The sequence below is a fragment of the Frieseomelitta varia genome, unplaced genomic scaffold (genome assembly GCF_011392965.1).
Source record: "Frieseomelitta varia isolate USP_RPSP 00005682 unplaced genomic scaffold, Fvar_1.2 scaffold_212, whole genome shotgun sequence".
NCBI classification, from domain to species: domain Eukaryota; kingdom Metazoa; phylum Arthropoda; class Insecta; order Hymenoptera; family Apidae; genus Frieseomelitta; species Frieseomelitta varia.
Window position 1 is genome coordinate 388,135 of NW_025109884.1, and position 26,545 is coordinate 414,679.

General features: G+C 38.4%; 1 protein-coding gene and 1 long non-coding RNA gene across 8 annotated transcripts in view; one reads left to right on the forward strand and one right to left on the reverse strand.

Annotated features, from left to right (window-relative positions):
• The window catches only part of LOC122527152, an 84,078-nt gene that overhangs the window by 43,420 nt on the left and 14,113 nt on the right, over positions 1-26,545 (reverse strand). For 2 of the 6 annotated variants that reach the window (XM_043651079.1, XM_043651080.1), the window contains exon 1: positions 20,045-20,361. The exons of 3 other annotated variants lie outside the window; for them this stretch is intronic. Coding sequence is in view for 1 of the 3 variants with exons in the window: in XM_043651078.1 (XP_043507013.1) it covers positions 22,143-22,180 (38 nt within the window). In the remaining 2 variants the exon portion in view is untranslated. Of the gene's footprint in view, positions 1-20,044; positions 20,362-22,142; positions 22,468-26,545 lie in introns of those variants that run through there. One more of the 6 variants, XM_043651078.1, reaches the window with a different exon arrangement.
• Positions 22,884-25,342, forward strand: LOC122527160. 2 transcript variants are annotated; one of them, XR_006306294.1, is made up of 4 exons: positions 22,884-23,095; positions 23,183-23,282; positions 23,344-24,173; positions 24,260-25,342. It is a non-coding gene; the product is annotated as an uncharacterized LOC122527160 (long non-coding RNA). The 2 variants fall into 2 exon arrangements; XR_006306293.1 differs by having other exon boundaries at positions 23,344-25,342.

The window sequence follows — 26,545 nt, forward strand, 5'->3', positions numbered from 1 at the left end:
TGCCTCCGCTCCTGCAACTAGGACAGTCGATACAGATCGTGGAACAATTATGTTAATCGTCAGACATGACTTTGGAATATCTCACTTCTCAGAAACTGTCTGACGTACTTTCATCGATGGAATTCTACTGCTACCAGGCGGTGTCAAACTTCCTTCCGACGAATAATATTCGTTTGAAAGAACAAGCCTTATTGAATGCAGAACTTTACAAGTTGTCAAAAATTTCGTAACTCGTGTAGGGGGCATGATCTTGTCAGATACAGAGATTCGAGATTGCCAAGAGTAAAAGACTAAATAATGGAATTTGATTTCAACACTTATCATTCATTCCAAATCAAAAAAAAGATCGTGACGAATACTCCAATTTAAATACTGCATGCTCTCTATATTAAATATCTCTATTTTGATGCTTTCAAGGTACCTTTGGTACCTTAATTTAATTTAAATGCACGAAAGTCCAAGGTCTATTGATAATATTTGTTCCATCGAAGACACCCGGTAGAAAAGGCCACGTGTACGGGATCTCGATGCTTTCTTCACGGAAGAGAAGCTCGCTCCGCGGAGTGTATAAGGTCACACGCCAGGCGAACGTGCACGGGGCACAAGGCTCACCTGACAGGATCGTGTTTCATCCTGTGCGCTGTGTGTTACCGTACGGAGCCCGCGGACGATCGTTACGTCTTACGTTGTTCTGTACGCGCGACGTGTTGTTACGTGTCCGCGGAGCGTTAGCTACGAGCTGAACGCGTCACGGAACGATCTTACGATTCAATTTCTCTTCTCAGCTCCGTGGAACGGGACTGCCGCTTCTTTATATAACCAATTCCTTCGCACTGGACCGCCAGCCTCTCTGCATTCTATCGGACAATTCTCTTCGATACGCTAGAAACTAATTTTCAACGCACTGACACGATCAATTGCCTTTCTTACGGACACTGAATTTCTATAACTTTATAGATGCGTTCCTATCGCATAAAAAAAAAGAAAAAAAAATTGTTCCACCTTTCACTATTGGAGAAAAAAAACTCTACAAAAAGGTAAATCGCTAAATTTCTCTGAGGAAACAATCATGGGATTATATAAAATATTATAGTAATAAAATAATAAAAAATATAGTTATATTATTATATAAAATATAGTTATAGTAATAATAATATATAATATATAATATAGCAATAAAATAATAAAATACTCGGATACTACAGTAATCTCACGTCGCTAGATACACTAAGGAGTGCAGCAGCATTCCACAGAGAAGAAAGGAAAAACTCCACTGGTTTCTTCTTCTTCTTTTTTTTTTTTTTTTTTTTTTTTTTTTTTTCTTCACGCAAAAAATAGAGTACCGAATGTTTTTCGCCGGTGCAGTAGCTCTGCAGAATAACGGGGAGTGGGGATAGGTCGAGCAGGAGTGGGGGGAGGCAAACGCGCTTGCGTGCAACAAGCGGAACGGACTCCGACACGCGTGCATTAATAATCTCCCCCCGTGGAACGAGCAAGAGAAAAAGAGAAGTCGATTTACCGTCAGGTGAACCGGGATGTAAACAGGATGCCGCGGCGAGAGAGGATAACGCGAGGACACGTCGTGGACTGGCAAGGTCGTTGCCATCGGAGATTCCAGGCTGCTCACCTGCGATTCTAACATGGCCATTGCTTCGCGTCGCGGGCCGTTCCTGCAGCCTTGAATCTTCTCTCCGAGCCTAAGAAAATTTCTACTCGCCAACGCGAACGCAACACCTCTTCTCAAATTTGTCGAATTCGTCGAAATTCTACCTTTTCAGTAGATAAACTTTCAATTTCCTTTACCAAATAAGAAAGGAAGTTTTGTGGCAACAAAAATTAACCTCAATACGTGGAATTCACATTAACCCAACTTTCGAGATGTGTAACTGTCCGACCATTTTTCTCAACTATGCACTTCGCGGCGTCGGCCGTTGCAATTAGAAATCGCTTAGCCAGATCTAACGAACGTCTCGTGTGGCTGCCAATTACGATTGACAAAGAGATAACTGCCTGTGGGAAATCTGCGCTGCGCCATGTTTGAAAGGCCAGGGCTTAATATGTCGAAGAGGGTCAACTATTGGCACGCGGTGAAACGTTTTCGACTGTATTTAGATCGTCCCATCCTAGAACGTCCGATATCACCCAACGTGGAACGTGTGTGTACCACCTTAATTAAAGGCCGTGTTTCCACGTAACTCGAGGGGGTTTTAAGGTCAGATCGAAACTCGCGGCGGGGAAACGAGCAACGCGAAAACGATGTCACGAGGATATGTCAGAGTAGCAAGGTCGTCGTCGTCACTCGGCATCCCCAGGCGGCTCGTTCACATTCAAGGACCTTTCCTTCCATCGTTGTGTCACTCCTCGTCGCGCGATCGTATCGATTCTGGCACAGGGAGAGCAAAGGTAAGTAAGCCGAGCAAGCCGCGGATCTTTCGGAACCGGGTCAAACTAATCGGACGCTTCCTTAGAACACGAGAAACGTGACCACGGCTGCGTGAGATGATATTGCGCGCTGTGCTCGCTAGATATCCTAGTTACTTTCTCTCTCTGGGCTAGTTACTTTCCATCGAACACCAAATGTCTATCACCATAAGAATAAAGTGGCCGCCAGAAGGTTCTCACCGGAGTGTGATGATCGAGCCAGAAATCGACGCGTGTGGCACACTGCGCGCACGCGCGCCAGTAGTTAACGGGCACGTGGCGCTAGTGTCGCCTCGCCAACTTACTTCCCGCTTTTTTTTTTGCTTCCAGTTTTTTCCACGTCTGAACCCGATGTGAGAAAATTTCACGAGAAGCGACCAGCCTCGAAATTCCCGGAACGCGAGAAACGAAGCTTCGAGAGTAACCAGCTGGAACATTAAGAAAGAAGAAGAAAACAAAAAAACGTTCTTCCTCCTCGAGTACTCCGCTGCTGAATTATCGATCGATTTGAAACGACACTGCGCAAACACAGGAAGCACACCGTGGTGTTTTCACGTACGCATCCGTCTTCCACTGCGGCTCGATTAATCAAAATTTTCATGGGTTAGCCGGTGCTCGTTAACGGAGAACGTTGCTCGCCCCGTAAAGATCGGCTTGAATACAAATCGATCTCTCGAGTGATAGCCTACCCGTGCGCACGGTTTAATCGCAGTCGTTTATCTTCAACGACCGGTCACTACACGGTTTAGGTATTTCAGATGTCCCTCTTCTTTTTTCCTGATGGCTATCTAGCCCACCTGCGTAATTGAATTAGCGCGAGTAATTATTCCTGTTAGTACTGTTAACAGGAATTATCTTTTCTTTGTATCTATCCGAGTCCTATATACCACCGAACTAACGCTGTTACTTCTATTGGTATTTTTCACGGAAATCTTTTTTCGATTTTTCGATAGCTATAATTACTCCGAGCCTTCTTGCACAATCAGACTAACGTTCAACGTTAGTCGAAGAGTAAAACTCTCGTTCCAAGGGAATTTAAAAGCGTGAATTCATCTCTAGTTGATTCAATTGAACTTCTAGGGCAATCGAGGTGAACGCAAAGAACAGAAAATGCTATTTTAGAGTACTTGTAATGCGTCAACGACTGGTTTTTCCAAACCTAAAACCTAATTAGTTGACCAGCAACCTGTAGGCAAACGAACCAATAAAAAAGATATGAAATTATGGAACAATATATCTTGCGTATGGTAGATATATCTCTTGGAAAAGGAAATAGAAAAGAAAGTGGACCAATTATTCATGGATGGATGCTGTCATTGAAAAACAAAGAAAGAAAATGACAGAGACGAGAACCGGGCACCATACTCTTGCCTGGCCATATCGAGAACTTCAGACTCACTTGGCGACGATCAGTGAATCCTGAGCAGCGCCACGGTTCATAAAAATGCATCTCGGATCTCCTCGAGAAAGTTTCACGAAAGTCACCGTGGAAAAAGAGCGAGATTTCTGGATGATCGACTAGCAAAAGTGTGTCATCGGATGGAATTAATTGCCTTATCGGAGAGGCTGCGCGAAAGGGGCCACAGATGGTTTTCTTCGACGCGTGAGGATCCACCTTGATACCAGTATTCAGCTTGATTTACTGCTCCGTGTATATCACCTTGTCGAGACAGAAATTACCTAAGATTTCTCATGATGGTGATAAGACTGACACCATGTTACACTGTAATATTTGTGGCTAAGACACAGTATAATATTAGGCTGCTTCGTACCTAGTAATTTGCAAGTAATCGCATTGGATAAGTATAGTCTGTAGACTTCTTTTGTGCAAACAATTTTCCCCATATTTCGCAACAGCTTGTAATTGTCAGTTTTGCGACAAAAGAATATTTTTGGCATATTGTTGAAAGTAAATTGAAATTGCCAAAGTCAATTCATAATTCTCCCACAGAATTCTTAGAATTTCTCGGGGGATATTTTTCATAATTATTCGTAGAAATTTCTGTCAATGTAATAACCTTGATTTCACAGCCAGTCTCAAAGTTTCATTTGAACAAGTATATAGCTGTGCAACCGTTTCTCTGTCTGGTTTCTCAGCTGGTGAAAATTGGAGATAAGTCGAGGCTCGTTAAAGCTTACAGCTTCTTCCTTGCCCGCTGAGACAGAGGCTAACTTTCTTTCAACTTTTTTTTTCACCCTTCGATCCACGTCCCAATCAGCTTTTCCACTGATCGGACATTCGTTTCTCCTCTCGACTGGATACGGCGACCGCGCAGTTTCTTTTTCCCCGCTTTCCCTCTGTACGATAAACGTGACCCTAACCTCCAGACACCAGTATATACCAGGCAACTCCATGATTAATGCCCAAGCCGGACTAACCCACCTGCTAATCAGGATCTATTCGATTTGAAACCGTGACGACGAAACTTTTATAAGTCCTTTTACTGACGTCTCTCGATCATTACAATAATTTCATTATTTCTCGAGTGTTTTAAATCTTCATTGTGAATACATTTTGGAAAATAGAACTACGACCTTTTATCAGACTCGTTGACAATGGTGGTCATTTTATTAGTGAACTTTTAGATCTTGGGAAATGCAAATTTTTTTTTTTTCAGATTTCCATACAAAAATTCTACATTGTTCGATTATCGATAATAATTTGGATAGTTCTATAATTCAACAGTCAAATTGCTTTAAATGTAAATTACTTTATAATTCAATAATTCAATGTAACTGCTAGTTGAGAGTTTAGTGATAAATCTCTTCTATTTCCTCGCGACATCCCATCCGAGGAAGTTTCTAAATACACTCTCAGAGAGTGTAGAATACTGGAAAGGCAAGTCGGAAACTCAGAGAGGAGTAATACTTTGATATATAGGATTGGTGATGGCCAGGTAGAGAAGGATTTTCATCCGACACGATGAAAAATATTGGAAAGCGGCGAAACAATGTTTCTTCTTCGGGATCGAGGACGAAGAGCGGCGTGTTTCGATCGCAGATGGTTGGGCACAATTTTTGGCCGTCTGGTGACCGGCTTAAGAAAGTCATGCTTATTAACAGCCATTAAGGCCGCCCTGCGGAAAGTTGGTTCCCCGAGGGAAGGAAAGGCGACGACATCGTTCGCCATTTTTACTTTCTTGCGCGAGCTGGAGGGAGAAAGTAACGCGAAATCGACGAAGAACGCTTCGTTTCCCAGAAACGGCTATTCCTCCATGAAATATACATTTTATGGTTAAATCTTGGGTTAGGTTGAAAATTATACTAAACACGAAACTCGAAAAAATTAAATATGAAGCTAGATTTGGAGGTTAGGAGGATTAAAGATATAAAAGCTAGATTTGGAGGTTAGGAGAGTTAAAGTGATCAAATATGAAGCTACAATTAGGGCAAAGCTTTTCTATTTTTTCACTTCAACGTCCCTGATGGAAATTTTACACGCCTCAGTCGTCGATAGGCTCTGGCGTGTAAATTAATCGAAACAACGAGCTCTCTATTGCACGATCATTAAGCACCGTTTCTATGAATATTATGAGAAGCAAGAAATGGGGGAGGAAGGGGGCTATAAAATTTCAAGTCGCCCGGCAACAACGAAAGTATGACCGCCGCGGACGAGAAAAGAAACGACGTGTCCAGCGAAGGGGACCAGTTTTTCCACAACGGGGACCGATCCACGCGCGATCTCGCCGGACCGCTTCTTGCGAATCGGCAGGATCGTCCGAAAGTTCCCCGTCGGGGAACGTTAATCGTCGCTCTCTCGATCGGTGGTTACTTTCGATAAACATAAGCATCCTCGACGCGACCAATACCAACGTGTACCGCGTCGCCGAAAAATTTCGGAGAAAACTGTCCGGGCGGTTCGACAAGCGAGCCTTATAACCCCTTGCGCTGGCAACTGGTTCGCGCGGACCATAACGAGTGACCGAACAATGTATACAATAATTCGTCGCTTTCTTTTTCTTTCGAACTCGTCGGTATGATATCACTGGACAGAGATTATTAATAAGTAACAAACTTATCATTCGTTTTGTCTGGGTCACATTTAAATACACTTGAAACTGAGAAAATGTTGCAATTTGGGACAGAAAATTTACAACGTGCGTGGCAAGAGGTTGTAAAAACTAATCTGGATGCAAATGGAGACACGAGACGACAAGGTTTTTGTATTTCTCGTTGAGAATGGCGAACGAGATGTTTGAGAGCGTTTAAGCCTTCACGAAGCACTTTTAGATCTTCGTCAGATCGTAAAATAAAACGAATCAGAAGTTTACGTTTCAACATTGTACTTAAAATGCGTGGCTATGTTGTTGATTATACTGCATTTTTTCAGGATAATCTTCGACTTATGTTAAAAACACTATATGCTGGAACTAAATAGAACACTACTTCTACTAACATAGAAGTACATACAAATAATATGTATAATTATAATTTTTCTTAGAAACTTTACGGATGTGAGAAGCAATACATTTTTACAGATTTAAATGATTTTTATACATTAAAATGTACAAATAAAAGTTTCTGTATTACAGAAACTGTGTATTACAGATTTTGTAAAAGTTATTGTAGGATTGTATTATAAATATTTTTCTGTTCTTTTTATTTTAATGTTTCTGATGGAAATTTTATACTTCTAGTGATAATCTTCCAGACTTGAAACAACGTTCCTAACCTCAAAAGAAATTGTTCATGTCACTTTCCAACATCTCGATTATTGCAAAAGAAAAGATCATAATTTCAACATCTCGATTATTTGCAAAAGAAAAGATCATAATTTCAACATTTTAACTTCAAAATCATCAACCTAACCTAACCCAGTAATTTTCAATTTTTTTCAATTATTTCAGCCACCATAAATTCTGAACCATCCAGAGTAACCACCAAGAGTTTAACAGTCAACAGTCAACACGATCGTCTTCGTCGTTCATCAGGAAAACAATCCAATTAGAAAGCAATATTAAACGTTCAACAAACAGTTGACTACGCATTATGAAAGTAGTGTTCCTCCTTTTCAGTATAACTTATAAGAACTCAAGAACTTGATAAGCCTTTCGCGATTCCGTCCGGTTTCTATGAAACGATACTGAGTTTCAGCTCGACTGAACAGGCTAAAAGCTTGCTCTTAGCGAGACCGACCAATATCATCATCCCCCTGCATTCGCACACGGCCGTCGGCGCTTTTTCCATCATCTTTTTCTCGAGAAAGCGATAACACGAAACCTCGTGCACAAGGTTGCTCTGGATAATCCGATACCTGTTGCTTTTTACACCTGTGCACGCGGGTATTTCCGGTCTCTCGGACCTTCCCCCGACTATCCACACGCACAATGTCGGCTGTGCTATTAAAAAGCGATTGGTAGCCAGTGTACGGGAACAGCCAGTAAAAACGATGTAAATTAGCGCGATAAAAGCTGCTTCACGCGAGGTTCTCTTTCTTCGATTGCGGCTGAACTCTAACGACCGTGTCATTCGCTCGGATGAGTGAAACCGAGCAAGGAAAAGCTGTCTTCTTTATTTGGAATTCGATGGCGATTCGTTTTGTGGCAGTGGAAAGTCGGAAAATTTGCATCTAATCCTACTTCTCCTTCTCGTTTTACTTTTTTTTTCTTTTTTCTTTTTTTTTTTAATATTTTCACGCTGAAGTATCAAAGTTTTAAGCATATTTATATACTCGAATAACACTGTCTTTGGAATCGTCCAGAGAGCTTGATTAAATAAAAATTGAAAAAAAGATGTAATCTCCAACCTTCGGTCCAATTTTCATAAATTAACCTCTGCGTGACGAAAGTCTCATTCTGAAAGATAACCTATCAAATGATATGTGTCATTTTGATATCAAAATACACGTTTCAAGCAGTACGTTCACGTTCGCTCATCAGCTAAATCGTTTACATTTACAACTATTCTACTTCCACTGTCGAAGTCGGAGCATCGAAGAAACCGTTTCGAATACATTAAGTCGAGCAGAACATCCAAATCCAATGACGCAGCAACTTCCGGTTTGCCCAAAGAGAAACTCGTTCCAATTACGAAGCTGCAAGGATTCAGATTCGACCTCCCTGCGCCCAGGAAATGTGCATTTGCGAAAATGTGCGACGAGAATTTAAGGTGACAGCAGGGAATCAGAAAGAGAAGATATTGCTTGCGGTCAAAAAAAAAAAAAAGAAAAAAATAGGGAGAAGGAGGAGCAAAGAAAGTTAACGAGACGACCATCCGGCTCGAATTTTAATGAACGCCTCTCCTCCTCTCTGATTTAAAATCGGACACTTCGCTTTCGACGAAAGACAACGTCTCTGATCCGCTCGGGTTCGTCACTTGGAAGAGAAATTGCGCACGAAAGATGAAATCATTCCTTGAAATTCCTCAATTAGTCATAATGACCCCGGTTCTTGTGCCCTCGCGTAAGGATTGGACATAAAGGATCGAAATAAAAAAAACTATATTTCAAATATATTTAGGCATGATCAAATACAGAGGCAAAACAAATGATAAATTTATTACTTCTCGATAATTTATATCCAGCTATATCGTACCGATGAGTTCAAAAAGAAAGCGACGAATTATAGGGCAATGATGGCGAACCACGTGAGGCTTTTTAAATGACCCACGCGTTGATTTTTATAAACTTATCATCATATATATAAAAGAATTTTAATTGTTTTTCGAACCCCTCTTTTCAAAAAATGTTTAAAAAACTACAAGTGTTCGGTTAGAGCTTGAAAGTGAGAAGTAAATGCATAATTGTGTTTTATGAAGGATTTACGACTTGGTTATGTATACATATAGGTATTTTAAGTCTTGAATGTTATACGAGTTACTTGTGTTCAAAAAATTTTATATAGCGCTTACGATTAAACAGATGTAATAAACACTAAAAAAACACACTAGATCCCATTCTCAGAATGGGTAGCTTTGCTAGTTTTTTATATAATAAAAGAGAGAACGGATAATAAAAAATATTAAGAAATAAAGTACATATATCTAATGTATAATAGTGCAGGGGTGACTGAGCATGATGTCACCCCTTTTATGTCAATTTTTCGACGTCGACATTTATTTTTGTGCTCTTCACTTGCAAAAGTAAAAGTTATAAAACAAAAAGGAAACGTAAACTTTTTACAGGATTATAAAACTGAGAACCAAAAAAAAAAAAAAGTAGTTTTTAACCATCCTCCCCTTCCCCTTTCCAAGTGACGCCACTGATTCAGTGATCCACGAGTTAGTATTAAACAAAATAATGAACAAAATTTGACCTACTTCTCAAAAAGGTTCGCCCCGTCACTGGTACAGGGGTTTGTGGTCACTCGTTAAGGTCCGCAATCAGTTGCCGGCGCAAGTGGTTAAAGAATGTCATTAAGTTTGACGTGAAGTAATATCAGAATTCATACAAGACAATATTAGAATCATATCACCTGTGTCTACGTTTTCAGAGTGTGAAACGACATTCCTAAAAATTCAAATGAAAACGAATACCATCGAGTTCTTATTACTTTTCAAAACTTACGTATATCTATATACAGGGATGATTCGCGTAACTTGACACGCGCCTGATAAATAAAGATGACCTTGGAAATTTCGAAACCCACAAAAAACTGATATTACACCATATTTCGCCTCCCTTAAAACAGCACAACTTTTGTATTTAAAACGATTTTTCATCGCGTAACTGAAAAGTTATATCAGGTGTGCAGGTTACGTGAATCACCCTGTAACAAGGATTCGGGTTATTATCATGGCTAAGCATCTTGAAACTGGCGAATTTTGAACGACAATTGGATAGATTAATTGATAGATTTAACACATTATCAACCGAGAAGTATAATGCACGATTATCGAAGTCGAAAGGACAAGTATCTAACGTTCTTATCAATCATTCTCGCTGGAGCCGACTTTACAAAATCACTTAACTGCCGTTCAAACGTCACGGAAACAGACATAATCTCGAACAATAAATCTATCCGCGGCTGGTAGCTTCTCATCTGCGTTTACAAGTTTCAATGACTGAGAAAAAGGGGAGGGAAACCGGAGAAAAAAATACACGATAACCGACGCCATACTGAATAATAATCAGAGATATCTCGCAGCTCCAGAGCTGTGGGGGTTTTTAACATTGTTACGATGGGGCGTCTGAACTAACGCGACTGAAAGAAGCTGAGAACAAAACATACGAATATTTATGTATTTTACCATCTAGAAATTCGTTCCGAGATAGGCGAATTTATTTCTGAAATAAGTGGCAAATTTATTTATTAACCAATCACAGGTAACAGAAACACAAAATGCAAAAACTGGAGGTCAACTTTTAAAGAACGATTACGAAATTATTAGCTATTCACTGTGAATCATTATCTGATTCGAAACTTGCGTGAAAAGTAACGAAGATTAAAATCAACGAGGTAACACAATGATCTCAACTTTATGTGCAATATTCACAATTTCACACATTTTCTTTTTTTTTCGTACGCGCTGTATCTCCTCATCTTTAATTAATTCCGGTAAATTTTAATATCTAATCTTTCCACGTTGTTGAACTGGTTTAATAATACTTAACTATAGGTCTTGGTTAATTACTTAAAAAGAGTTATAGTTTGGTTTGCACACTACAATGAAAAACTCTAAGAATAGCGATAAAAATCGCGATACAAGAATAAGATAAAAAATAGTCGTAATCTGGTGTACACAGATTATATATAGTAGCTATTCAATTTTTCTACAGTTCATACGATAGTATATCACTGTATTTTACAACGTAAAGATGTCACTAATATCACCGCTGTAACGCAACTTTCTAACTTTGTTATTTTAGGAACACGTGTTGTACAACTACGAGAATAAACAGTATGTAAATTCTCACCGACCAAATTCTCTGTTTAACCATTTTAATCCTTCGACGAAGAAGATTGCATTTTAAATATAGTCCCTCTACACTCGATGCTTATCTCTCGATTACAAATTTTTAACATAAAACGCTACCTAGTAATTAGAGGCGATTACTAAAAAGAAGGCTCTTGACGCGGCAGCGTCGAACACAATAGAAGAGATAAATGCATTGCGTTATCATTTATCTAGAGACGTTCGACACGAAATGAATGGCGGTACGATTTTTATTTTCGCAGAGATAATGACTCAAACATGGGATTGTAACAACAGTGTCTTTAAACATGATGATACAAACTTTCCATTTATAGAAAAGCTATTGTTAACGTCTACCGAAAGACGTACTTGTCATTGTTGGATAAATGGAAAAAGATTAAAATTTCTTCAATCTTAGGTTCACGAGAAATTTGTTAAAAAACACAATTAAGTTAAAAATTTAGATTGATTTACAAATGAAATATCATTTGTCAAATGTTATATAATTAAATGGCAAGCAACTGGTATGACAAATTACACGACAAATCTTTATCGTCGATGCAAAATTTCTAGGAGAAAAAAAAAGAAAAAAAAACAAGATTATGTGGTGCAAGAACCGAGTAACTTTCTGTAAGCTTGGGCAAGAGGGTGGAGAAAGAAAGAGGGCCGTTAAAACGGACTCTGGTGTCCCTAGTCAGAGCCAAGAAACATATCCTAACGTAGAAGGTATTGAACCAGTCGACGGCGTATCCTTTCCAGGCGATTCCGTAAAGACGATCTAACCAAAGAAAAAAAAAAAGAAAAAAAAGTGAACTCTCGTCCGGCTGCGTTTTACAGTTACACAATCGGCGGCTATTTTCAACCCGGTTACCTTCTGACTGTTGCGTTTAAGTTTACCTAACACCTCTAGCTGTTCCTTTTTTTGACACTATTCAGTCTCAATTTCCTTTTGACAACTCGAGGTACTAAATCATTCTATCATATGACAGTTAACAGTCGATAACCAAAGAAACGAAATGCGAGCAAAAATTTGTTGCACTTATACTCTATTTCGAGTATTATTATATATTTATTATATATTATTATATATTATATATTTATCAGAAAGCTGACCAATCACATCTCTCGATTAAGAGATATAATTGTGTCTTTCTACTTTAGATATAGATTCTAGGGAACCCTAGATACAGATTCTAGGGAACTCTAGATACAAATTCTAGTGAACCCTAGATGGGTTCTAGAAAACCCTAGATCCAGGGGCGTTTTAGTAATACGAGAACCTTCGATAATTACCCACTAACGAGCCATTTTCTATGAAAAATGTCCAACTCTCGAATTAAAGTTACAATTATTCAAAGGCAGAGTTACTAGAACTTTCCCTAGGCTCGTCCGAATTCTCTTTTTCCAACGCGTTCTATCGTACGTGATATTATTCCTGCATCGAATCACGTCCAACAAAGCAATTTTATCCAAGCTCGTGTTCCATTAACCGGCTCGATTTTTCCACGGCTTCTTGCGTGGATTTTTCGATCGAAGGCCAAAGAGCCACGTGATCAAGATTCCTTGGAACAATTGTTAGTCTTAGGATCGCCGACAGACGTAATAAAAGTGGTATCTACTTGGACGAGGATCGATGATCGACGCGACTGTTCGACCCTCTTTTCTCTGTCCAGTGCTACAGATGTTTCTTCTATCCTCATCATCGAACAATGCCGAGTTCGTGACTTCACCGGTGACACGATTCCTGCTAGTTCCAGATTCAAACTGTTCACACCAGGAACTGACGTCCGGTCTCTCCGATCCCTTGGTTGTAGCTTCTTCAATCATTGTGCATTGTACTTTTCACGACGTATACTTGATATTATATATATATATATTGTAGAACGTATTTATGTATTTGTAAAACGAATAATCTGAGATACACAGTATATATGATACTATATGTATATGTGTATATATATGTATACAAACTATGTACAAGTTTCTATATAGTTTGTATATGAGTACTCACTATGTATAAATAAAAGATACTATGTAAGATACTATATATATAAGATACTATGTAAGATACTTTATATATATATATATTAGATACTATGTAAGATACTATATATATAGTATCTTTTATATATATCTATGGTATCTTACATACTATCTTTTATATATACATAGTGAGTACTCATATACAAACTATATAGAAACTTATATAGTATACTATAATATATTATATACTATATATACTATAATTAATAGTAACAGTTTAATAGTAAAGGTTATATGTATCACAATATAATATATATATTATGTAGTATATTTTATATATATATAGTATATTGTGATATGTATAACCTTTACTATTAATTATAATATACATATATATACTATATAAGTTTGTACATAGTTTGTGTAAATATATATATACAAACTATATGTGTGTGTGTATATATATACATACACATATACATATAATATCTTTGATACTGTGTATCTCAAATTATTCGTTCTACAAACAGGGATGAATCCTTCTCCGATGAGCTTGGAGCTTAACCGATACATTTAATACGTAATATTTTTGCACTCCGACATGGTAACATCAGCCTAAAGGATCGAGATGCATCGAGGGAACTCGTATTCACGTTCAAGCATGCACTATCGCTGGATCTGCATCTCAGGCCGAGTAACGGTGCATACCGCGCGCCTGCTTTGTGTCGCATGCGAAATGCGCTCGTGTGAGCGACCTTGACAAAATCGCGGAAAACCGAGCTGAAAACCCAACTGTTTCTCTTTTTCGTTTACCATTTGCCTGTTCACCAACATGCGTGCGGTCACTCCAAACTGCGTTCCTTGTTTGCTTCTCTCTCTCTCTCTCTCTCTCTCTCTCTCTTCCCGCACTTACGTAAACGAACGCGCGTTTCTGCGTAAATCGTAGCTACCAACATGAGATTATTCGTGGAACTGGCATTTACGACAGAATTTCGTGTACACAGGAAGAAGGTTGTAACAACTTCCTCCAGCTAATTTCATCCGCAGGATTTCTTCGAATTCTCTCCTTAATTTTGAATTTTCTGTTCAAATCAATCCGACTCGACGGAACAACACAAGAGAAATAGAAAAGCATTGGTTATAATATATGTGTCGAGCCGTCACGCATGAAACTGAGACCGAACTGTATCCCGATGTACCGCAAGATCCGTATTGTCTATTCCTCCTTCACGTTCCGGGGATTTTCTCTTTCCACTTTTTCGTTTCGTTCGGAAACGGAGGAGAGATGATGCGATATTTTCACGATGTTTCTTTTTTTCCCCTTTTCTTGTTTCTTCTGGTCTCCTGTGATTTATTATATTCAGGAAAATGGCTGTTTACAAAACCGTAAACGAAGAGAAAAATCGTGGAGGGACGTGATACTGATTCGCTCCGCCGAGGACGAAACGCGTCGTAAAAATTTCATGTCACCGATTACGACCAGTTTTTATCAAAAATGGCCCCTTAATTCACGTAATAAAGAGTGTGTCTTTCTCTACGACTCGACGCAACAGAAAGAATAAATCGCTAACCGGAAGCTTCGAAGGGTGACTGTAAATCTTCTTCGAATTTAGAATGATTTTTCTCTGTGGCAATCTTTTTAAAACGTTGCGTCCCAATTTTACTGCTTGCAGTTGGTTTAGAAAGTCTCAATATTCAAAACACTGCTCTTAACTTTTCAAAGCTTAATCGTTCCTTTAAATGTATTTTTATAATCGAAATTATACACTGTAACTTTAGGGTGGTAGGTCTATATAATTCTCCATATAATTACACTAATATCTACAATAAATTTACCAGACTGGTTTTCAATGTCGTTTCATGTACATACAAATATTTCAGTGCGAAAAAAAAAAAATCACAGACTGCGCGGTGGCAGTTGGAATTGTTACATTACGGACAGATGCAAATAAAAAAAGGCACAGAAATTATTCATACGATGAGCAGAATCCCGGAAAGGAAGTTTCACTGGCTGAGATCGCCTCTGTAATATATTGTTTTCCAACTGTAACGTGCATTTCGTCGCGGTCTACGTGAGCTCGAACCGGGCGCAGTTACCGTTTCCCGTTTTCTACCTCTTCTTCGCCGCACCATTTTCTCTTTTTCTTCCTTTTTTTTTTTCTTTTTTTTCTTCACGTCTGTCCGGAGCACCGATAATCGGAAATCATACAAATTCCACGACACACTCACTGAATCCAAGTAGTCGTAACAGTACCTCCTGCATACCGAGCGATTATTATAAACTTCCCCGTGTGTTCTACATTTATATAGCTACTTTCAGTGCACTATAATGCAGCTGTATCGAAGCTTGTAAAGAGACTATTTGCAATGTAAATTTTCCCTGTTCTCTATGGAAATTTTATATACATTCGCAACAGTGTATTTTTAAATACTCGAGCGATTCTTAATAAAATATATATTAATAGAAGCTTCTGTTCTTCCTTGTACCTTGCACTTCAATTTCTTCACTGCAAATATTATTATACTACTATTATACTTTATTACAGTATTATTATACTTCAGTCGTCGGTAGTTCCAGTGTTAAGGATCTACGGCGATTAATTTCTTGCGAAACTTTCCTCTCCTTATCCCGTTTCCTGTATTCGGGTTTCTCAACTTCCGGATATCGCGATTCCGTTGTTGTTCCAGGGATAATTGATAAACCAGTTTTCGTTGTATCGTTGTATTAATAATCGTGTAACGCGAAACGCGTACGGTTTTTCAGCCAAGGAAGAGGATTTTTTTTTTTTTTTTAATCACTCGGTGACTTTCTCTCGCGTATCAGTCTGTGATTATAAAGTGTAGCCAGCAATTTTAAGGGGCGATGACCTGGTAGCGGAGCCCTTATCTAAACACAGACCGTGAATTAGTCGTCAGATTCCTTCTGGATTGCCATTTGCGCGCTGCCTGTTCCTTTTTTCTTCCTTCCTCGACGACACTTTTCTTTTCCCCTACTTTAAAGCGTAAAGCGTAGCTGATTCTTGCATCGAAAACTGACTTCAACTTTCCATCGAGCATATCCGGAGAAAAATTCTTTTTCGTTAATGTAAAAATTGTAGAAATAAATATGCAGTACAAGCTTTCCTTCCTTTTCAAGTATCCACCATAGTTTGCAAATATTTATTTGCACAAATAATAATAATATATATATATATATATAGCTGATATTATAATATCAACTATACTGGATCAGTACATACAGTTACATACTAATATAATATACTATAATATCAGATACTGATATTAATATAATATACTAATATAATATAATATTATATACTATAATATAATATAATATAATATAATATAATATAATATAATATAATATAATTAGTATATACAGTTGAATGTTTTGTCCGTGCTAGAGTATCATACAGATAATAATATATTCGTCAAGAATCCGAGGAGGAAATAAACATCAAATCAAACGACGCATGTTCACAAAGATGAATGGAATTCTCAATTTGCTACATGTTTCTCATTGGGTATTAAATTTTTAGGAAAATAGAATGTTTCTACGGATACGTAACTTCTGTGTTTCTCTGATATTACACAGCAGAGTTAGCTGTAATATCGCGGAGCAGAATAAATTGGTTTTCAATGATCAGAAAAAAGAGAAAAAAAAAAAAAGGTGAGAGATAAGTGTATGCAACCAACATTGTATACAGGTAGAGCCTGATTACGGCACCGATACGAGGTGCAACGCGGCCCAGATTTTCAAATCAAGGCCAGGATATTTGCTCACGCATAACAACACATGTACACATTTGACAAGCAAAAAACTCGACCGAGAGCGAAAGTGTCCGTGGCATCTGCAATAACCTACGTGTTGCAAGAGCAATAGGAACAAGAATTTATATATACATATATGTACGTAAAAAAGATGAATGAACGTGTAGGAACAAGCAGCCGCGTAACAGCCTCGGCTAGATAAGATAGCGCTCGAAGTTATGCCAATTGATAGCATACCAACGCTGTTGTTTTACTGATTCAACTTATTGAAATTAATTTCAATCATTTTTCTCGCGTAACGCGTTTGCTATCCAAAACAATCACGATCAGATTGACAATTATTTCGGGATAATGATCATCCGATAACCGCGGAGATTCGCTGAAATTCCAATAAAATCTGTAAATTGATAATATTGATAACAGCGGAGAACGCCAAGAAAAGGAGTCGAAACAAAAACATGAAAACAAAGTTACAGAGTTTTGATCTACAAAAAGAGACGTGCGTGAAAGTTTCTGAGAGATAAATGGGATTTTATGAGGACGAGATATACTCATAAATGAAGAGCCTGATCAAGGAGTACAGGAGAGAGAAAAAAAGTTGGGAACCACTGCCTCAGATCAACAGCGAATTATTTTATATACGACAAAGATTCGATTTTACCGATGCTACTTTCCAACAGAAATGCGATCTTCTCATCGTGTATCTCTATCGATGTAACGACAATTCGCGAAACGATATCAACAATCAACGTGTCTCAACTCTATTAATGTCTATAAGACGCGGTTCAAAGCGTCAAATTCAATATGGCGGACCGACAAACGCGTCCAGGACTATTTTATGATTATCATTCCGGTCGACGAGTCATAAACATCGCCGAGTAACGGATTGCCCCAGCAGCGACCATAGCAAAGCCAATTTTACACGTAATATGCCGGGGCACGTGTGCAAGAGTCGAATTCAATCGAAAATCGAGGAAGAGGAGATGAGAGAGGGGAATCAACACAGAGAGGGATGACGACCACGTTCGGGCAAAGTCAAACACGACACTTGCGCCGAGGTCGGGCACGCTTCTGTTTATATACGAAACTGAACAAGAGCACCGACGTGAAACTCACCGAACTGCGGAGATACGTCAACTCGGCGTGCCTCGTCCTCGATCGTATTGTGTCGTTCTCGAAAATTACCTTATAAAGCCTCGTAGATATGTACATACGTCGGGCTATCTTGCGATGATTTCACGCGAATCGCATGTTACAAGATCATCTATATAGTTACAATACGTATATTGTCGTTATCAATAAGATTACGTACAGATTAATCCCTTGCGCTGGCAATTGGTTTGCGGACCATAACGAGTGACCGAACCGTACACAATAATTCGTCGCTCTCTGTTTCTTTTGAACTCGTCTGGATAGAAATGATTAAGAAGTAAGAAACTTATCATTTCTTTCGCCTGCGTTACATTTAAATATACTTGAAACAGAGAAAATATTGCAATCTAGGACAAAAAATTCAGAAGTGCTAAAAGGGAAACCTCTCAGGTGCACATGCTAAGCCGTGTAAACAATCCGACGGCCGTCGCTCTCAATATTGTATTCGACTGCTCTTCTTTCAATAAAATTTCCTACCATTTATCCACTTTCTTTTTCTTTTCTTTCACCTTCCAACCACAACCAATATACAACGATTGTGAATACATTTCGTAATCGCGTGGTTTATCACGTGGAAGCTAACCTCGATGCAAACGAAGATAAACAAGCGGAGAAAAGTAAAGCATTGGTTATCATTCCAGGTTAAAATAATTGTCGGAATACGTAAATAGAACGTGATTTTGGTTAAAACGATTGGAATTTTATTGTGTGAATTGCAGCTGTCACGTAACATAACATATACATTATCGAGAGTCTTTTCAGTGTAAATATTTTATAATATTAGGATATATATCAAGTGCTGTATTTACGTATATTTGAAAAACGACGAAATAATTAAGATAAGACGACGAAAAATCATATGTTTCATGGTGAAAGATTACGAGAGGCAAATTACCGGACTGTACAAAGAACAATTTTCAAATAGTAATGGCCGACTTTACCATGTTTGCATTGTGCAATTTCGTTTTGCGATATCTCGACTACATATCGCGAGAATCTCGAGATCTTAGTGCACTGCTAAATAGAAACTGCAAAAAATATTATCAGAGTGATAAGGATCGTCAGACGATTAATATCTCTGATATTTATTAGAAAAAGTTTATTGTCTACGTTTCACGAGAACCGATAAGGTGAAAAAATATTTGAAAAACTGCCTTGAGCGGCCGACAAGAGACAATATCTCCGGTTATTTTATATCGCGTTATATTACGTTAATGAAAAAAAATATTTACGATTGAATAAAATCTTTCGAAGTAAAAAATTAATTTTTTCTTTATCAGTGGCGAAATAATGCCCTAATTTGAAAAAAAAATTCAATCTGATGTAACATAACTTCAATATTTACACAACGTTTCGCGCGTTTTGAGAAATTTTGATGCGTTTGTTAAATTTTCGTTAATTTTGTACACTCGTTGTCAACTGTACTTTATCAAAAGAAGAAAAAAAACAACATTATGGAATTATATCGCGGTCGTTATGATAACGCGCGTGGCTCACATTTCTTGCATTTCATAACACAAAGCTCGACCTCACCTCGGAATCTATTTCCTATTCAAATTCGAATAGGTATTAAAAATAGGTATCAAGTATTAAAAATTTTCAGAAAAATTTGATTAAAATAAATAACTCAAGGTTCGATAGTTTGTCATTTTCAGTCGAAACTCATTCAATGTAGAAATAAACAATCTAAAGATTAAGCAACGACAATAAAACCTCTTATATTAATCGTCGATAAGATTATAATTCGAACGAAAAATATTCAAGATTCTAACCTCAAAACGTTAAACTAACACCCAAGAATATAAAAGAAACAAGAAGGAACGAGCTTTTTATTCGAAGTTCTCAAAAGATTTGCGGGACTTACCAGACGATTAATTTCTCGTTGTCATTTCTACAGTCATTGAACGTGATCTGCCGCGTTAATTTTCCAGTCACCGTTATCCCCAACGAATTCAAATTTCGTTTCTTTCACTAACACTCTTGACGCTTAACGAGAGAAGTTCAACAATTTTTATGCCAGGTCCACGACAAACAATCACATTCCTGACATATGACAATGATTTAAATGTCACTCAAAGTTCGAATGTCTTTCTCGAAATACGAAATACGCATCACACGTGCCGGGAGAAAAATTCAAACAGTCCTCACTTCTCGATCGACGGGCTACTACTGATCGTGTGTTAACGGCTTTAGCGCGAGCAACTTCGGCAATTTTCGCGCCCCTTCGTCGTCCGTTTCCGACTGTCATTCGGGTGCCTTCGGTACTCGTCAGTCGATTCGCGCAACCGAATACGATAAAAAGAAATATGACACTTTTCAATGTTAATTTCCTAGCAATTGTCTCGGTACATTTTTAAGGTTACTAGATACGAATTAGATATCGATTGTTCTTCGCCTTAGAAAATTAAATCACGTGTTCGTGAACTGAAAATGTGAAATTTTTCACGTTTATATTTTTAACATCAACGACGAAAACATTCATCTAATTAAATTGCTTTAGAATTTGATTTATTCTGATTCCAACGTCCAGCGTTTTGTTTGTTCTAGGGAAAATTAATGACGAGTAATAATGGCCGCCATTTACATTTTCAAACATCAGTCACGGGAATATCGTTGCAATCGTTTCCACAAAAGGATTTAATAACAGCAAGGAGAAGCTGAAGAGCTTCGCGCAACGTGTACTTTTCTCTAGCACTTAATTGTTAGTTCGTGTAAGTCAAACCGCCTATGAAACTGGTCGTAGTTCAATAACGGTACGCGTAATACACCATGCGAATGAAAAAAAAAAAAGATGGATTAACTAGCAGGTGTCGATAAAACGTCCCTATTTCTAATCGTTGGATAGAGGAGACTCATTATGCAAATTGTAGCCTTATTTACGAATGACGATGAGTTTGGTAAGTTCCTCGAGTCCTCTTTCTAGATTTATTCTAACTGTTCGAAATTCAGGTTACTTTGATTTGAATTAAATAAATTTAATTCACGCGCAGGGTTTCGCCAACGAAGAGCCAATTTCATCGTTGATGGATGTATGTATGTATTTAAGAGCTCGTAAAATCTTCGGTTCCACCTAACCGATTATATTTCTATTTTAGAATTACGGGATATTTGTTGGGTTTATAATTGGGTGAAAGTCTTTCGCCAACGTGATCCCACAGTCGAGGTTTCATTAGACTTTTTGTTAACAATTCAGTATATTTACAATGACGAAGAATACGATCAATTAAAATACAATTCTACGCGTAATCTATTTATTTACGCAAGAATTATTTCACGGCATGTGAATTAAATCAATTCATTTACGGAATCTACGACACTGTAATTCCATTCGAGAGTCTCTCGATCTGTGAAGAACACGAAACTGTATACACTGGAAGCCGGTCGTCGAACGGGAGGGAAAAAAAACGTACCATAACCGAGAAATATAATACCGAAATGTATGCTAATGTCGACGCTAAAGGTCTCGTATTTACACTACCACGCGCAAGTATCCGGACATATCAGTCAATCTGTAGGCACATGAATATCAGTAAAATATATAAACTGACGAAACGAAAGTAAGAACAATTGGTAATGGAATCAATTTCATTCATTTGTTAAATTATATAAAAATTTGAAATGCTATTCATTCGTCCCTGCTGATTTCAAATAACTGTAACCGATTAATGACAATTACAGATATAGAAAAATATGAATATTTTCTTGTCTAATCTGTATATCTGGACAAAAGTCAATTGCGCATTATTGTATCTACCTACAATGGCGTTTACACACCGACTGGCTTAAAAATTCGACGTAATTAGACTGAATGAGTAGAAAATTGGATACAATTCGTTGTGTAACTATCGTTTCCGGGCACAGGACAATAGATACGTTGCGAAAAAATAAATACATGTGTAAATATTTTCAGGAAATGATGAATTTTGATTCTGGCGTTAGACGAAATACGAAATCTGACTCACCGGAATATTTTGAAGAATCGTCGCAGCTTCAGGCCCATCCTTGCTCCAGTTTCTCCACGGACACATGAACGACACTATTCACGAACGTGTTTGAAAATATACTGAGGGTGCGTACGAGGGTTACGCATGATGCACAACGACCGTTGGCAACGGTCGCGTGCTAAAACACCGGTGGCAGCTGCTACACTGCCGGTTCTGCACGCTGTACGCACGTCACACCCTCCCATTGGGTTCTTTTCTCTGCGGTCGAATGGCGAAAATCCACTGTTCAATCGAGAGAGAGATAAGAAAAAGGGAAGAACGAAAGACCGAACCGCGTACACGAGACACAAACAATCGAAGCAACACGAATTGCTCGTTGCGGTCGCGCATGCCTGGCACGTGCTTCTGCGCATGCCTCTTTTAAACGTGTGGTGGAGCCACGTATCCTATCATCGTGTATAATCACCAATTTATTTGCAATTTTATATATTAATTAATTATACTAATTAACGATTTAAGTTTTTTTTTTAGGATAACCGAAATTTTGAAAATACGAATTGATAGGTACACATTTTGAGGGAAGAGAACAAGTACCAGAGAATAAAGATTCTATTAAGGTAGTACAATATTATAAAATATATTATTTATAATATATTTTATAAAATATAAAGTATTATATAAAATGATAATAATTGAAGAACAAAATTTCAAATCCATAAATTTAACCGATTAAAATTATCCGTTGAGGAATAGTTTTTCTTCGAAATTTCCTAGGATTGATGATTGTGCAAGTAATGACTTGAGTTATGCTAAATCGAAATATAAAAATCGACATAAAATGCAGGAACAGCTATGCGCGTTACGATTCGGGAAACGCGATGAAAGAGGGAAGGATTTGGTTTGTTAAGCAACCCAGGGAACCTTGGAAAGTTCGAGTCATCAACTTAATTCATCTGATTCTGTCAGAATATGTATGTGCAATTGTTCTTCGCTAATTAACTTCATTATTATAATTTAAAGAACGTGTATAATTTATAAATGAAATTTACTTTTCGTAGAGGAAAGATAATAGTGATTTGTAAAAACGTGACGAAAGAGCCCCTGTGATGCATGCAACACGACCTGCGCAACTGTGAGCATGATTGCAGCGCCACGGAGGTATGCACATTTCACGTCTCTCCCTCATAATGAATAAAATTCATTCCTACCTTAATTACAGTCAGCGCATGCATAGATTTCCCAACTCTGATCCCGTGAATTCGCGGAATATTAATACTTAAAATTTAGAGGAAGAGGAGAAGAAGTTGTTACCTGCAACAGAAAGAATTTCGAATAATTACAAAATTGTAATGTATCAGCTTCGCTATATCAGAGCAAAAAATACTTATTACAGGTAAATTTTGACTAATAATAAATATCCAATCTGTTGGGAATTGGTTTAGCAACCAACACTATGTACGTATACAATGTATTTCATAGTTTAATTTCATCAATTATTTTGTGGTCATAATTAAGAAAAAGATGTATGACATTTTTTAGAAAATTATGACGAAAATACAAAACACTGCAAGGCACTGGATATTTAAAGGTCAACTCAGTGACTGAAACACCCATTTACATCTACGTACATAACTATCAAAACATCCGACCAAATATGTATCGATTTGTATTTCGATGAACGCATGATATCTTGATCAACGCAATTCTAAGGAAAAGATAGACACCCAGAGGAGTCAGATCCGTTTTCACCGCTCACATTAACGGGGACGGGCAGCTAACAGATGTTATCGGCTCGCATGCGTCTTCCGATGGAGCGCGATTCACAAGGCAAAAGTTAGAAAGCATGGCTCCGTCCGCGCTTCCGAAACGTTCGGGAGAGATTCTCCTCTGGATAAGCGTTGCATTCGAGCATACACGAGCCGACGTATTTTCGTCAGTTCTCGATTTCACGCGAGTCGCGCGGTACCATCAAGAAGAAGAAGAAGAAGAGCTCGACCTCTCGTCACCATCGATTTATTACTCAACTTTCAAGGCGGATTTCCTCCACCTGTGCGTACGCATATCGTAATTCAGCGGTTAACACATCGCATCGCCATGTAATTACGACGGCTTAAGACAGATTTATTGGATCCTAGAGGCTACTGACGTAAATATGAAAATACCTTTACGACGTTCATATCAACTGGCTGACGTTTGTGTGGGTATATGTGGCTCTTAAATAGGGAAAAAGCGTAGGAATTGGAAAAATGTAACAAGCCTCTCGCAAGCTAAATTGAGCAACGCTATTTTGTACCAATTTCTCTATTTGGCTTTCAAGAATAATTTACTTGTACAACATGACAGTACATTCTAAGATTTACCTTTAAAATTCACAATTTGCTTAATTTTGGAGCTTCGTGAAGCTGATCAATATTGAACAATAGCTTATATTATGTATATAAAAATATAAAATTAGCATATTTCTGACTTGCTCTCCCAATTTTAATGAGCAATGTGTTTATTTTAACTCTTTCAAGTTTAATATAATCTAGCTTGATGTATTCAAATCTAATCTAGCTCAATTCTAGCAATCTAATCTAACGCAACGAGATCAAGAGTTGAAATTCCACGAATGGACAAGTGAGTTTCTTAACGAAAAGCGAGGAGCACAACGTTCTTACACGAATTGCAGGAAAATCACAGGCAGTGAAAGGACAGGGCAGAGCCAGATCGACAACCAGAGGCGAGGTAAACGCCGTGCATGTAAATTGTTCTGCGGGTGTACTTTCTACAAATTCATTGTTATGTTGTTTCTGAGGCGTCGAGCCTGCGTGTGAGATCCGCAGGAGCACGAGATAACGGTGTGTAACGAGGACATTCTCGAAAGGACGCGAAATGCAATCTCGGTGCCAACCGAACAAATTGTCTGAGAACAGTGTCGTTCTCAGAGCTGGGCCAGAGAGCCTGCCATCACTGCCTGTAATTAATCGTAATTACGAGTAATTAGCCAGATCCACCGAGACTCTTGCGCAATCAGATCCCAGCTGTTTTGCTATGCAAAACTTTGAAAATGCATGAATGAAGAAGCAAAGGATGTTTGACTTTTTCGTGATTACAACGGAAGCTTTGAAAGCAACTGAAGATGTAGAATCACAGTGTTTGTGACTTTAAGATGATCAATATGAACATTCCTTTGAACTCAGTAATTAAAGATTCAGAGTCTTCTTACACATTCGGAAATTTTCGTAGCCTCATTTATGAATATTAAATAAAGATGTGCCTTAAAATTTCTACCCTACTATACACCCTGTTCTTTCTGTTCCATTCATAAAAGTAATTAAAATTTGAATAAACGTTCCCAGTCTACTCCACAAGAGGGACGAATCGCGACAATTTCCATTTCTCCTGCTTTAAAATTCTACCTAACCCAAACCTATTGTTGCATTATACAATTAATTATAATCATCAGTGTATCACACTTTACAGCTGCACGTTGAAATTACAATTAATTATTTTCACTAATCTAGCATGTATTTTTGTTACTTTCGATTCTGACTCCATACTCTTCTTTCAACAGGTTCATGGAAAAAATGGATTTGTCACGTTCATCCAACGTTGTGGTCTCTGTGCGTAACCTCATCGACTGTTCCAACGACCGGCTAACCAATGTCGAACACCTGCAGCAGCCGTCCGATTGAAATGCTCCCGCCAAGCGAGTCGATCGATGGAACCACGATGAATTCATATCACTTCCCGTCAGAACGGAAACGCGACGGCGCCGCGGATGGAATAACTGAACGATTGGAAACGCGTTCTATCTATGCCTGCGTACACGCACGGATCGCGTCCCACCGCGACTAGGCGGGGCATCCTCGTCGACGCATCCCAGTGCCAAAAGGATGCGTGTCTTCAATGTTAACGCAGCTCGATCCGCGGGGGGAATATAGATCCAGTCGCCGACACGGCTATCCATTCTAAATCGGCCGCTTTTTCCTCTTGCCTTTTCTTCTCTCTCCTGGCAACCGGTCTTAGAAAACTGTCGCGCTTCCACCAGCCAATTCGCCAGCAACAGGTGATGAGTCGGCATGATGCACGGGTTAATACACGACGGGTTTAATGTAGTGGAAAGCTCGGGCCAGGCCATTTTGTTGCTAGGAGGAAAGATGAGAGCGAGTAAGTTATGCCATAAGCTCGGTCGGATGTATCGATGGATGGAAATTTTGTTTACCTTGTGAATAGCTGCGCTTTCACTCGCAGAACAGATACTCGATGATGCGTGATGTGACTGCTGATGTTTGTCCGGATATTATATTATAAATGTATTATTTACAATATATGTGTAAATGTATATAACCGTGAATCGACTGGGAATATTTATGCAACTTTGTACTTTGTTATGAACAGAGAGGCAGAAGAATTTAGGTAGGCAGAAATTTGTTTCT